Source organism: Abramis brama (assembly GCF_963993115.1).
Source record: "Abramis brama genome assembly, chromosome: 19".
Classification (NCBI taxonomy): Eukaryota; Metazoa; Chordata; class Actinopteri; order Cypriniformes; family Leuciscidae; genus Abramis; species Abramis brama.
Window position 1 is genome coordinate 3,466,269 of NC_139981.1, and position 14,500 is coordinate 3,480,768.

The following is a 14,500-nucleotide window of genomic DNA, read 5'->3' on the forward strand; positions in this document are numbered from 1 at the left end:
CCCATGCACTTGGTTTTATTTTGTAGACTAGTGGAAAGAAAACATCCAAAATACACTTATAAGTGTTTATCTTATTACATTTTGATCTATTTGCATCTGTAGATTTAAATTACAATACATCCTTTGAGCCAGAAATCACTTACACACATTAAACTTTCCTATCCATATTCTGAAAGTTTACACACACACACACACACACACATATATATATATATATGTGTGTGTGTGTGTGTATACACCTATGAACATATAACATTATATACAAAAAATATGGTGTAACTGTTTTTCTGGATTTTCTGATAATATGGAGATTAACTGTAAATACCTTTAAATGTAAAATGTCAACAGAAAATGCATGTCATTTGCATCACAAAACAGGTTGAAGAGGATTTCGCTGTTCGCGAGCGCTGAAAGCTTCTACACACTAATGCCACTGCGTTCTGCATGCTGGAATGTCTATAAACAAACTGAAAATAAATGCACAGTCAATAAGTGTCAGTAAAGACGTGTCCCCTGTCCCGTGTGCAGCTGGGTCTCTCATCCACTGACCCTGTGAGAACAAACTCTGGATTCATTCTCACCGCAACCTGCACAAACCCTCCGATCAATACTCTCCTATTACACACTCCTCCTGGGACACGGCCATCAGACCCTGAGAGCGGCCCGTCACACACAATAGCCCTCTCCGCTACAGAGGACCTCTAAAGACGATCAATAATCGTTTGACTGAGCTCGTTTAATCCTGTAGAGGACGACTGACACTCGCTGTTGCTGAGGAGGAGGGCATGACAGAGCAGGTTTACTAGTGTACAGATGACTGTCGCACAGCATGAGTGAACACATTATGGCTGCTTATCTTCATCAGTCTAAATTCTGGTGTGTATATATATATATATATATATATATATATATATACATACATATATATATATATATATATATATGTATATGTGTATATATAAACACTATATATACACTATATTTATATATAAACTAATAATAATAACATATGTAATATAATTAATATTCACAAAGTAAAATTTACATAAGAATTTTTTTATTATATATATATATATATATATATATATATATATATATATTCATTCATTCCTTTATGTGCCTTGGCATACCATGTATAATTTTTGTGGTATATGAATATTAATTATAATATATATTATTATTGTTATCTATCTATCTACTAACAATAATAATAATATATAATAAAATTATTACACACAAACACACACACACATATAGATGATCATATACCACAAAATTATACATGGTACTCCAAGGCACATAAAGGAATGAAAGAATATATATATTTTACATACTTTTAGTATTTTTTGTGGTATATGAATATTAATTATATTATAAATTATTATTGTTAGTAGATAGATAGATAGATAGATAACAATATTAATATATATTATAATTAATATTAATATACCATAAAAAAAATACTAAAAGTATGTAAAATATATATATTCTTTCATTCCTTTATGTGCCTTGGAGTACCATGTATAATTTTGTGGTATATGATCATCTATAAATGTGTGTGTGTGTGTGTAATACCACAGTACTTTTTTGTTAGGGTTAAGGGCATGATATACTAATATAATGATACACTGATATAAACTATGATACATTCACATAATTTTGTTTGCACAGTACTCCAGTGCACTTATGAAAATACCATGGTACTGTACATATTAACAAAGAATTTATGACTATGCAGGACGTGCAGAAACCACTTAATCTATATTCGTTTATGATTAACACAACATTAACACTGAACTCCCTGCAGTGATTATTAACTGTATGGAAAGTTTTTTACATCCTGATTTTGCAGAGTTAGACGCTTACCTGGGTAAACATATTTTGTTGATCCAGGAACAACATTCCTGTCCGAAAATGTACCCTGACCCAATCCCTACCCATAACTTATCCCTAAAATCAGAGGGAAATAATAGGTGAATAACACTGATGTAGAAGCGCTGAAACTTGGCATGAACTATAAACTTGTCCCTCAAATCTGATTGGTTGATTGGAATGTTGTTCCAGGATCAACATCTTTGTGGTACTTGGTGAAATCAGGATCTGCACCAAAGGTCATGTGTCAGAAATGTTGTAAATACTGCCATCTAGTGGACAGAAGAAGTGGACTCGCAGGTCTTCATGTTTCACTGCTGATATAAACCATTACTGTACAGTTTTTATGTATAAACTTAAAAAAAAAAAATACTTAAGTTGCTTTTTATTATAATTAAAAATCACAAGTGAAAATCTTTAAATAATATATATATATATATATATATATATATATATATATATATATATATATATATATCTTTATATAAAATATTTTTATTTGGTAACACTTTATTTTAGTGTCCTTGTTACACATGTAGTTTCTATTGTAATTACTTTAAACTATGCATAATTACATTCAACTAACCCTAAGGCAAACCTAACCCTAAGTACTCGTACCCACGGTTTCGCAGACGAGGCTTACGTCTAGTCCCAGACTAAAATGCATGCTTGAGCTGTTTTAAAGCAACTTACACTAACATATCTTAAAATATATCAGTGCCATTGTTTTGTCTGAAGATGCACACCAGTAAGTTTTTTTTTTTTCCTAAATTATGTTTAGAAAAGCTACTTAAATTCCCTAATTGAACTTAATCTAAGCCCTGTCTGTGAAACCAGGCCTAGATGCTTTTACTTAAGTTAGCTTAGAGAAATGTCCACTAGATGGCAGAGAAACCTAGGAAAACACGAGGCCCTCAAATTCCATCACTCACACCACAGCAACAGCACATGGCTTGTTTTCTAATCACCCTTTATCTATCATCAGACATGCATTTTGCAGATATACACACATTCATCAAAGCCGTTTTACTTGCTTTTCTATTCTGACTGATCAGACTAAACTCAGGCCCAGTGATTCAGAGATTTCCCTCTCGCATACTCAACCTCAGAGCCAAAGATGAATTGCATCAGACTCTGAAATATGAGGTGATCTATATCCCCTGAACCACTAAAACTACTGCTGAACAGTATAAGACTGCGTACAGTCATTCTAAACACATCTGAAACAGAACAATAGACACTTTTTTTTTTTATGAATGTAAGTTTCATTGCCACCACTTCCGCCTCTCTACGGCCACCAGTAAGCGGGTTTTACTGGAAACCAAAGTTGCCTAACTAAAAGTAGACGTGGAGGAGGCATTGTAAAATGACAGGGTACGAATGTGACCTTAAAAATACAAAATCGACTTCTTAGAGTGCTTACTTTCAGTTCAATAGCTGGGCCTTCTGTCACTTCAGATATGTAAATTATCATAAAATTGTACTGTAAATTGGTATTGCACAGTCATATCATATATTTAAAACATAAAAGTACTGAGGCGGTATCACATTACAGTGATTGTATCATATGGTATGACTATCATATTATACCATGGTATTTACAAGGTACTCCCCAAAAGCATGGTATTACAGTGGTCTGAAGACTAGGATCATCTACCATAGTGCTTTCTGAGTTATATATTTTAAACTAGCCTAAGAAGGTGTGCTGGTTTAAGCTAGTCAGGCAGACAAGGCTGTGGGGCCATTTTAAATATATTTTAAGATATTAGTTGAGCAGGGTACTGAATTTGCATGTTCCACTCATGATCTAGATCTTGAGTAAATTCTGTAATATTCATCACGTTTGTTAAAAGATGTCGGGCACTGGAAATCACCTCTGTGATCACAGATTGTGTATATAGTACAGGCGCGCGCGGTGGCTACTAAACCACATGAATGGGCGACGAGAGGAAGTTCCAGAAGACTGGTAAACATCATACGAATAAGAGGGAAAACAGACTCAAAAGAGCGGGATTATATGACTGTCTCACAGTAAAGGGATCAAAAGTTGATTTCAATTTGTTTAATAAACGTTTCGCGGCGCGTTCCGTCCGCGTCTTTCATGAGTCACATCGCGTCGTGTTTATTCGACGTCATCGGTGACGTGTAAATATAAATACAAAAGACTAAAAGTAAAAATACTAGTTTTTATTTCCATATACGGATATATTACAGTCAAATCAAGAAAAACAAATTAAGTTACAGGACATTTTGATGCGGTTATAAAAATGCCTGTAATAACACACATAAGTTGATGTCAGCTATCGATTGATAAAGATAAAGCCACACATATTTTCATAAAGGGACTCATTTCTTTAGAAGTCCACTATCAGGCATCGGCCATGAGGACCCTAGTTTTGTTATCTAGATTCTAGGAAGCCAGAGAGAGCACACTGACACGGTTTGACACTACCAATACGCGCGCGCTTTTCTACCCAGATACAAACGCATTGACAAGCCGAGGCCACGCCCCCTCGCTGTGACGTGGCTGGAACTACTTAGTACGTGACTCGACACAGTAACTAACCACAGAACGGGCTTCGCGTAACGGGTCAAACGCTTCGTAAAGTTAACAAGAAATTGTTTTTTCATTGGGAGCTCAGTTACAGGTGTCATTACGAGACGTATACACTACCCATGTTACGTTATTCCACACGAAAACAGCAGTATATGTGCGCTTGCCATAGGGAGACATGCATATTCCAATTAAGTATCTTTTTCTAAAGAGGAACAGGAAGTTAGAAACACTATCTCATGCTTGCACCGCAGGCTTCCTCTTATCTTCACCGAGCGCCCAATGAGAATAAAATGACCCGAAAAACTCACTGCGTCTTATGTAAGAAAGCCTGCAACCGTTCTTTGCAAGTGACAGTATAATATAGTGCATACTAAGTAACGTTATGCACATATATGTTTAAAAAAAACTATGATATTGTTCTGGTAGTGTCTACAGTCGTGGTGATGGGAGGAACACACCAGTGCACGCTCAAATTCTGACTCATTTTTATACTAGACTAGACTATACGGGTAGAGGGGTGCATCTAACAGTAAAAGTTTAGAGAATCATATAAAACGCAAAATAAATAAGAACAAAAACGCATTAACATGATTATTTCCCCCCTAATTAATCAATAGCCTACTTAAGTCAGTGCGTTAGTGAGTTTAATGTACACTTACCACAAAACTGCTTGAGAATGGAGCTGCACTTCTGCGCAAAAGTTACCAAGTGACTTTGGAGAGACTTTGCGCAGATGCGCACTCTAGTTCCACTGCGAATGCTCAAGATGTCCCCTCTTCCTCTTCTTTTTCCTTTGAAATAGTGGTTTCACGCGTGTTCTTCACTTGAGTCATTCATGTAGAGTCACAGGTCCATACACACACACACACACACACACACACACACTTTCTCTTGAGCGCTCTTGGTGACGCCCACTTCACCCGACACAGTTTGCCGCAACGATTCAAAATCTGTCTGTAGGTTGTGAATGAATAGAGTCTCAGTTAACGCCTTGACAACAGTGACTTCATTTTCCAGGGTAAAACAATCAGTTTATTACTCCATGATGCATTGGGCACAATGAGCTCATTGTGATGCGTGCCAAAAATTTAAAAAAAAAAGTGTATATGGGTGAGGTTTGGTGACCTGGCACAACTTTTAGACTTGCATTTTTAGAGGAAATGCACACAGCATTGGTTAACTACAGGTGGGTGGCTGCCATGACATGATAATATATTCCATCTGAAATGATTCTAAACTGATTATTTTACCATATTATTCATGCAGTTTTTAATGGAACATTTGTACTTTTATATATATATATATATATATATATATATATAAAAGTCACACAGCAAGACTTTTTGGATAAACTGCAAAAAAGGTGATTAAAAATGAATAAAAACCCAATATCTAAAAACATAAATTTTTCTTTAAACATTCATAAACTCAAAATTCATGTTAGTCAACTCACCAGACCCAGTTTTTCATTGGCAGCATTGTAAAGGGTGGGGGGGGGATGTGAAAGAATTTGGGTGTGTATGGGAATTTAAACTGCGATACTGCCTGAAAATCTGCTCATGCATGTTTTAAATGCTTGTCAAATTCAAGGCACTTGACTTGACATAATCAATAATGAATATAAAACACATTCCTCCGGTTTCACAGGCAAGGCTTAAGTCTAGTCCCAGACTAAAATGCATGTTTGAGCTGTTTAAACCGAAAGCAACACATCTTAAAAATATATCAGTGCCATTGTTTTGTCTCAAGATGCACACCAGTAATGTTTTTTTTCTAATTCATGTTTATAAAAGCTATTTAAATGTCCTAATTGAACTAAGGCCTAATCCTGGCTTAATCTAAAAACTCTCTGTGAAACCGGGCCTTGCTCACCTACATTCAAATGCACTCACTACATATAAAACAATACTTCCCCACATTGTAACTTTGAACATATTGTGATGTCACAGCAGAAGAAAGGGAAGTCCTTCATTCTGACATGACTAATCATGCCAAATATAGACTCGGGGCAGCAGACCAGGGGGTATCCGATCACGCTTAAGCACAGACAGCATGCTTCATTGTGTCAGTGAGGACTTTCCACAAAAAAAGCTGCATGCAAAGACAAATATTTAAAATGTGAAACTGTTTTCGAAGCATGAAAAATATCAATAACATCCCAAAAAGGCGGACTGCCCTTCAACCACAAGATTGCACAACATCATTGTTCACATTCCAAACATCCCACGTCTGGTATCACAGTTTGCCTGCCTTCCTGAAATGCACATGAACAGAATGACAGACAAAAACTGGCTCATAACAAAATTAAACAAGTTAAATAAAAGCTATGCATGCTTTCAAATAAACCGAATCTTCCAAACCTCGCAAATAAGCTTCAAAAGTGCGTTTTCCCCTCAGATTTCAGCACAGATCTCATGATTAAAGGTTCAGTAATCACAGACGTCACTGTTCAGGAATTTCCAGACACGTGAGCGGCGGTTATTTCTTCATCCAGACTTTATACGTGGCCTCGCAAAGGTTGCACAGCCTTCAGGGCGGAAGTGATCATTTAACTCATTCCAGAGGGAATCAAGCAGAAATGAAGCGTTTAAACACTCACCACACACATACACACGAGTATATCTGATCAAAGAGCATTGGTGGAATCACATAGCATGGGTTTCCTGAACAAGGCACTGCCATACCAATGCCCAGCCACACAGGAAGTGCTACAGAGAAGTAAAGAGTGTGTACGAAACTCTGAATACGCTTTTTGTCCAAGTGGTGCACTCCACACTAACTAATGGAAATTTAATGCAAATTGAAAGCTGTTTCAAAATGAATCTCCAATCGCCAATGGCATGGGATTGGCAGACAGGAGAAGTCTTTATTCTCACAATTATGCTTGATAGTGGCACAGAAAAAACTTCCTCTCTGTTGTAGCTTTCAAATCTCATTCACACTTCTGCATACTCCAACTTGACATCACATTCAAGTATGAGAGTCTCAGTCAACATTTTAACAAGTGACTTCAGTTTTCTGGATCAAACGTGCTTCTAAATAATTCCATGACGCATTAGGCACAATGACCACATTGGTTTGGTGACCTGGCATCAAAATTTTAGAAATGCAGCGTTGACATGTATTTATATTTTCCATCTAAACTTATTATGAACTGATTCTTTTAGCATTATGCATGCAGACTTACTTAATGAGAGACTACGTATATGAAACATTCATCCATGAAAAATTCATGTCATATTTAAATAAATGGTGACCAAAAAAAGACCAAAAGTGAACAGGTACAGCATCTTGACTTTTCCTTTTACATTCATATAAATGCTCATAAAAACTCAAATCTTCATATACAGCTTGCTGTGTAAAATTCAAGTACGAGATGCATGATAACTTAAGCCGTTTGACAATCAGATAAAAAGTGTTTTGGGTAAAGAGAAAATGAAATGATATTCTAGTGGCTTCTACACAAGTCTTCTGACTTCACATGAAGTTTATATCACTTCACGTTTTTTAAACAGCAAGAGTTTCAGCAGAACTTTCACTTCAGTGCGGTTTAGTTTAGTAAAATAGTTACACAGTAACTGAAAGCAGTATTCAAAGAGTAGTCGAGCCAGAGCTATTTTAAACAGCAACGTGGCTATTCAAATACTGTGGAATGTGAGAGGGTGTGTGGCGATGTGTTGCTGGCAGTGGGGTGGTTTTCATTTATACAGGAATGCTTGTGCGATACTTGTTTTGCTGAGCCACAGTAAATAAAGGCAAAGATAGCAGAGCAATGTGGAAGACCAGCAGAAGTATACAAACTAGATTTTTACATTTCCTGATGGAAATGTGAGCAGTGGATGCCCATGCAAAACCTGTCAACCACATGTGTATATATATATACACTGCCGTTCAGAGGATACTCGACAAAACAGGGATTTTGACAATTTTGTTTTAAACTGAAAAAAATTAACACGTTAATTTTGTCAGCCCTAAAATATTTTTTTTTTCAGTTTCCATTTTAGTTAAAAAAAATTTTTCATTTTGTTGTGTGCTTTCGTCAATTTGTCTTTATATATATATTTATATATATTTCTATATAGACTTTTTTTTGTTCTAGCTTCAGTAATTTTAGTACTTCAACTTTAGTTAGTTGCCAAGGCAACATTTCATTTTTAGTTTTTCATCTAATATTTATATTAAATTTTTTAAAATAAAAAATATTTTTAATAGGTTTAGTTAATAAGAACACTGAAAATGACAGCACACCTCTCCTCAACAAGACATGATGTCCTGGTGAAGTTATTGCAGAAACGTTTAATACTTCGGTTTATTGATTTAAACAAACCTCTAACCTTAAGTATAAGCAATAGTGAAGGGGTGTTCACACATACAATTACTTGCAGCAACAAAGTGACTGGAAGTCATTCTTTTTTATAACAAGAATTACTGATTTCCAGACAGTTGGCAGAGTAAAATTCTATGCAAATGAACAGTGACATGATATGAACTCTATCAATGGGAGTTATGCAGTTGAGTTGTATGGCAGCCTCCAGCGATTTAGTAGATGTTGCATGTGTGAAAACCCCTTAATAGTGATGCTCACCTGGGCAAACACCCCTAAAATCCCCCGCAAAACTGACTAAACAGAGCTTCTTTTGTTTCTGACAAACAAAACTTATTTTATTTCATACAAGGCAGGCATACTTTATCAAAAGCATGTCCTCAAGTCATATTTACTGGCTGAATTATCATAAGTACAAATATAGTTACAAATTATTTACATCAAAATAAGTGTTTCTTCAGAGCTTCTGTGCATCACTTTGGCTCTTAAAGGACATCATGTCATAAAAACGTCCACGCAATAAACCTTAAAAGTTGACGCAAGGTATTGCAGCAAGTTCCTGTGAGTCGTTGGTTGGCTTGTGAAGACACTGCCACTGTACCTGGTTCAGGAGAACGTTGGTCGACCTCCAGGAATTGGTCTGAAGGAGTGCAGTTAAACTCCAGAATCACGATTCTGAAGAAACAGAGGACTCAAACGCAGCAGGGCACGTACAGGAACACCCAACTGACTGCTCTTGAGCAGGAACTCTGGAAAACAGGAACATCCTGTACAGAGAGACCACAACGATAAAGTTAAGAAACAGTTTAAGAAAGGCTGGCTGCACATAAGTGAAACATTTCAGAACAAATTAATCAGATATCCAGTACTTCAAAGAAAAACTGACTCGCTTTGTCTCATTTATTGTTGCTCTCGTCACTCCGACTTTATTTCTTATGTGGAAGCAGCCGTGACCAGAGGTCATAGTGCACACAAAGCACCATAAATGCCCCAATATACATACGGCAAAGTTCTTTTTCACTCTTAGGGGTAAAAAGAAGAAGTTTGAAAAATGTGAGAGCGGCAGTATACTGTAAAGACTCTGATATACTTCAGCCGAAATTGAAGAACAAACTGGCGTGATGTCATTTCAAACAAAATAAACAGTAGAAATGAACCAGAGAAGATTTCCATGTCAAATAAGTTGGAGCCCCAGAGCCACACTCAAGGCCGCATTAATGCACGGGCTTACCTGGGCTGAATCCCAGGGGCCTCCCAAGTTCAGAGGCCTCCCATGTTCAGGTTCATGATGAGCTGAAAAGGTCATATTGTTTTGTAACTTGTCAGATTTTGTCGCTGTATGTCGCTAGTCTCTATACTGTGAAGTCGCTTGTGGGCGTTGGTAGTGCTGTCGCTCTAATGTTATTGGTAGACTGCCACATCTATACAAAACACCATCACAAGTGATACAACTATATTATTTTAATTTGACTAGGAAATAGGCTCAAAAGAAACAGTATGCTGTTGGGAGAGTGTTTTTATATTACCACACAGCAGTGTTCAGTGGATTAAATAATTTACTAGATTAACAATCGATCAATCTACAAATTAAACTCACTCATACTGTCATAAATTACTAAAACGTCATCCGAATTTGACAAATAATCAATTTTCTTGTCCCTAATAGTGAACATAATGCAGGGGAAACTGTAAAATGAACTGCAGCAGTGCTAAACTTGCAACATAAAACTACAACACTCGAACTATAAATGTATGAAACTCACTGAGACTGTCGACAGTTTCTTTTCCATGCATCATTTTATTATATCCATGTTTGTGGTTAGTTACAGTCAAATCATTTAAAACAGTCAAATCGGCCTCGAACTCTTCTGTCTTGCCTGCGCTGCACTCGAGACGGTGACAGAGCTGAGCTCCACTGAAAGGCTTCTTTCCTATTGGTTGTCGCTCGTGAAAATCGCTTCTCATTTGCATAAAGTTGAAATTTAGTTGCTGTGTGTGGTTGTTAAATAAAGTGTCTTGTGTTTATGCTCAAGTGGGCTCAGTGATATGTTAATAACAATATTATGGTGTTTTCTGGCTCAAAGAGGGAAAACTCACTGTTGTAGGTCTCGAAAGAAACTAATGCATTTTGTGATGTAGATTACCTAGATATTACACTTTTTTTAAATGAGACTCTATAAATCGAGGGGCTGGGTGGCCTACAAAACCTCTCAGCCCCGGGGCCTAACATTAGGTTAAGGCGGCTCTGGCCACACTTATCTATTACGTAATCACAATGGAACATTAGTAGTTTGAAGGTGTTTATCAGCTGGAGTGAACATTTACAGACAGTTTGCTTTTGCAAGCTGTTTCAATCTTCCGAGAGAAAGTCTAAACGAACTTAGTTTCAGCCTGATTTTGTTCAAAACGACGTCACACAAGTTTGTTCTTCAATTTCGGCTGAAGTATATCGACCCTTAAGAGTAGTTCATACAACTCTAGCTCTATATTTCAAGTCTTCTGAAGCCATATGAAAGCTTTGTGTCAGGAACAGACTGAAATGTAAGCAGAATATTGTTTTATGGTGATTTTTTTTTGTCTTTTTTGGAGCTTTAATTTGGGTTTCACCAAACTAAGAATTAGTGTTGAGTTCAAGTCCACCTTAGTTGAGTTACGTCCAAACCAAACCTGATCACGTGCGCAAACACATCTAACCTATATTTTATTTATATATATAAAACAGTTATGTCCGGTCGAACGATGTATTAATTAACTTCAGATTGGATTGTGTTGGTAATAGGCACTTACCTAACGCTAAAAGATGTTTCGTGCCTCTAACAAGTGCTTTAGATCTTCTTTCTGATCTGAATGGTATGTGGAAAACACTTGAGTTTTGCCACAGACTCGTCCCAGCGTCTAGAATGCAACTTTTCAAGCGTAAACTTCTTTTAAACACGAAAAGACGAAATATTTACGTACATATTTACAGCGGGTCTATTAGCACAGGATTAGTATTACCTGAGGTCGTTTTTCCGGACCTTTTTACTAAAGGTAAAAGTAGCCGTAATCTTTACTGACATTGTCCGTAATGATCACTGAGATGGCACATTCAGAAGGGACTAAAAATCACAGAGAAGCTCTGGTAATTATTACTTTACCCCACCTCTCCATGTTAAAATAGTCCAGTCCGAATAGGGCTAATGGAAGAGAGTGAAGGTGCGTGCGTCTATGGTCCAATCGAGTCCAAATCAAGTCCGAGTCCAACTAAACAATACTGTATTTCATTAAGTCAATAGCCCCTTTCACACAGCAATCCCGGTAAATTACCATAAAATTGCCAGAATGACTGGTAAATACACAAATATGTTGTTGTATGCATGTGTGGCATTCTAGCTTTTTACCGGTAAGAGACCATTCACACATCAGCTCCAAAATACCGGTAAATTCTGAGATGTCAGTCATCAAAAGTGATCTTTCATAATTTTTCATGGAAAATGGCTGTGAGGGGACAAACCAGAGTAAGGCTGTGAGGAGACAGACCTACAGTTTTTACAATGTCATGCACTGTGTATTGTAAGCTGGAGAAACTGGAAGAACTGGTTGAGGAACGACCACTCCTCGAGAAGACAAAGGACCTTTCTGGAAATTAACATTTGAACTCTCTCTTGTGAAACTAGCACCTCTAGCAATCCTAATCTACATTTCTTCCCCTCTTCCCACATCCCTCCTCCCTCATGCTGAGATCACCAAAATTCACCCAAGAATCTATATGGTTTAATGTGAATAATTATCATCATGTTTGGTATCACTTGAAATGTCTCAGTGCGACTGGTACAAAGGTCTCATTCCCAAAGAAGTAAAACAAAAGGTTATAAGGTTTTTAAGAGTTTAGAGATAACTGGCACACAAAGGAGGGTGGGTCTCCAAGCAAATGGCCTCCTACTCCCAAAAGGTGTCAACTCTGAATGTAAATTCCCATTGTTAGCAGATGTTTCCATGTGAAAGAAGTTTCTGTGAAATGCACAGTTTTAATGAAATGCAACGAGAGGATCGGGGCGATTCTGTACCTCAGATCAGCACGTGAATGCTGAGAGTTGCAGAGACATCGTGTATTTCCTAATGTCGGGTTCGCATCTCTTCTCTTTATTCCAGAGCTTTATTATATCTTTGAACTGATTATGTGATTGGCATGATACATTTACCTGACATAATAAATTGTAAACATTTGATTTTATTCTAATCGACTCTGACATTATTTTCAGTAAAGAGTTAAAAAGAACAGTCAAACATTCGCTCACATTTAATGATGCTCAGATATTAAAACCTTTTCATTTATGAGTCGGATGAAATAACGAGAAAATACATATGAGAAAATGTATTTCATTTAATCAAGTTACTTTGCCACGAGAAAAGACAGTAACGCGCAGAGACCTTCACCCGCTGATCGGATGCCTCCATTGGGCCGATTGAGCGCGGGTTTACAGTATAAAGGTCCTGCATGTCATTTCCATAACTCAGGGCTAGGGATGCAAATTATCGATTAATTCATTAATCATTAGTTGACTGACCTTATCGATCGATTAACGATTAACTGATAAGCGGCTATTTTCCTGAGAATGTAAATTTCTCACTGTATCAATAGTGTCTTTAACATAAAAAGCAAAATATTGCTTATATACTGAATAAAAATGCATGTTATATTGCTCAATTGATGTTTTATTGTAACAGTTGGGATACGGTACAGATAATGGCATTTATGTAGTTTAACAAAATAAATTATGCACAGAAAATTAAAATACATAAAAAGTAAATTTTTGTGCACTGGCTCACCTGTTGCATGTGAAACATTAAGCAACATAAAATACACTTTAAATAAAAATCTATATGGGTAGGCTTAGCCTACACTATATTAAGCCTACATATAATAATCTATCTGGTAAACTACTTTTATGAACAACTTGAAACATTAGCAGCAGCCCTTGGTCTGAGAAAGGTAACAGTAAGATTACTAGACCTGGAAACTTCAAATATAGAACTGAACACAACTTAAATCATCCCTGAGGAAGGTGGCAGTAAAATTAGCTTTTCTGTGGTCACATACTCGCCTTCCCACCACAGCAGCGATTGTAGACTTCCTCCCTGCAACACGGCTGCATGCAAGTTATGAAGGTGGTATCTTAGTGAACTCGTAGAGCTGTTGTACTTGATCGTAGTACCACAAGGTTTACATTGGGCGTCTTTGTCATCATTAATTCATTTGAAATGCTCCCACACTCCACTCCGTTTTGACCGCCTCATGTTTGGTTTCTTTTTTGCCGCCTCAAGTTTGTGTCGGGACTCTCGCCGCTCGCGAGAATCTCGTGTCACGTTCGCAATGTTCAATTAGCCGACAATTAATTTAATTTAATCGAGTAAATTCTTGTCGACAATTAATCGATAATCGATTAACCGTTTACATCCCTACTCAGGGCCAACTCAAAACGGTTTCATTTTTTTATGCATTTACGATTAACAAATTATATTACTGGAAGTTTTCAAGTCGATGAAAATGATCCACACCTGCATATAATTACTGTATATTTCCATATTTATTTAATACAGTAAAAGCTATAGTAATTAGATTTCAAAAAACAAGGATTTTTATTGCTGTTTTTGAATTCTAAACCTATGTAAATTACTGCTTCAAATATGTTAGAAACAATCTTTTTCTTTGAAACTAGAAGCTGCCACATTGTTTAAAAAAAATAATTTCATTAAAACAGCAAAAA

The 14,500-nt window shown here is 36.6% G+C and overlaps 1 protein-coding gene and 1 long non-coding RNA gene across 3 annotated transcripts in view; one reads left to right on the plus strand and one right to left on the minus strand.

Moving 5' to 3' along the window:
* Positions 1-14,500, plus strand: part of LOC311069640 — a 51,342-nt gene that overhangs the window by 4,934 nt on the left and 31,908 nt on the right. The window lies entirely within an intron of this gene.
* anapc1 (anaphase promoting complex subunit 1) overlaps positions 8,694-14,500 on the minus strand; it is a 68,200-nt gene continuing 62,393 nt past the window's right edge. The window contains exon 48 of one of the 2 annotated variants that reach the window (XM_084092935.1): positions 8,694-9,520. In XM_084092935.1, the coding sequence (XP_083949061.1) occupies positions 9,408-9,520 (113 nt within the window). In that variant the 3' untranslated portion in view covers positions 8,694-9,407. The remainder of the gene's footprint in view (positions 9,521-14,500) is intronic. The other variant, XM_084092934.1, reaches the window with a different exon arrangement.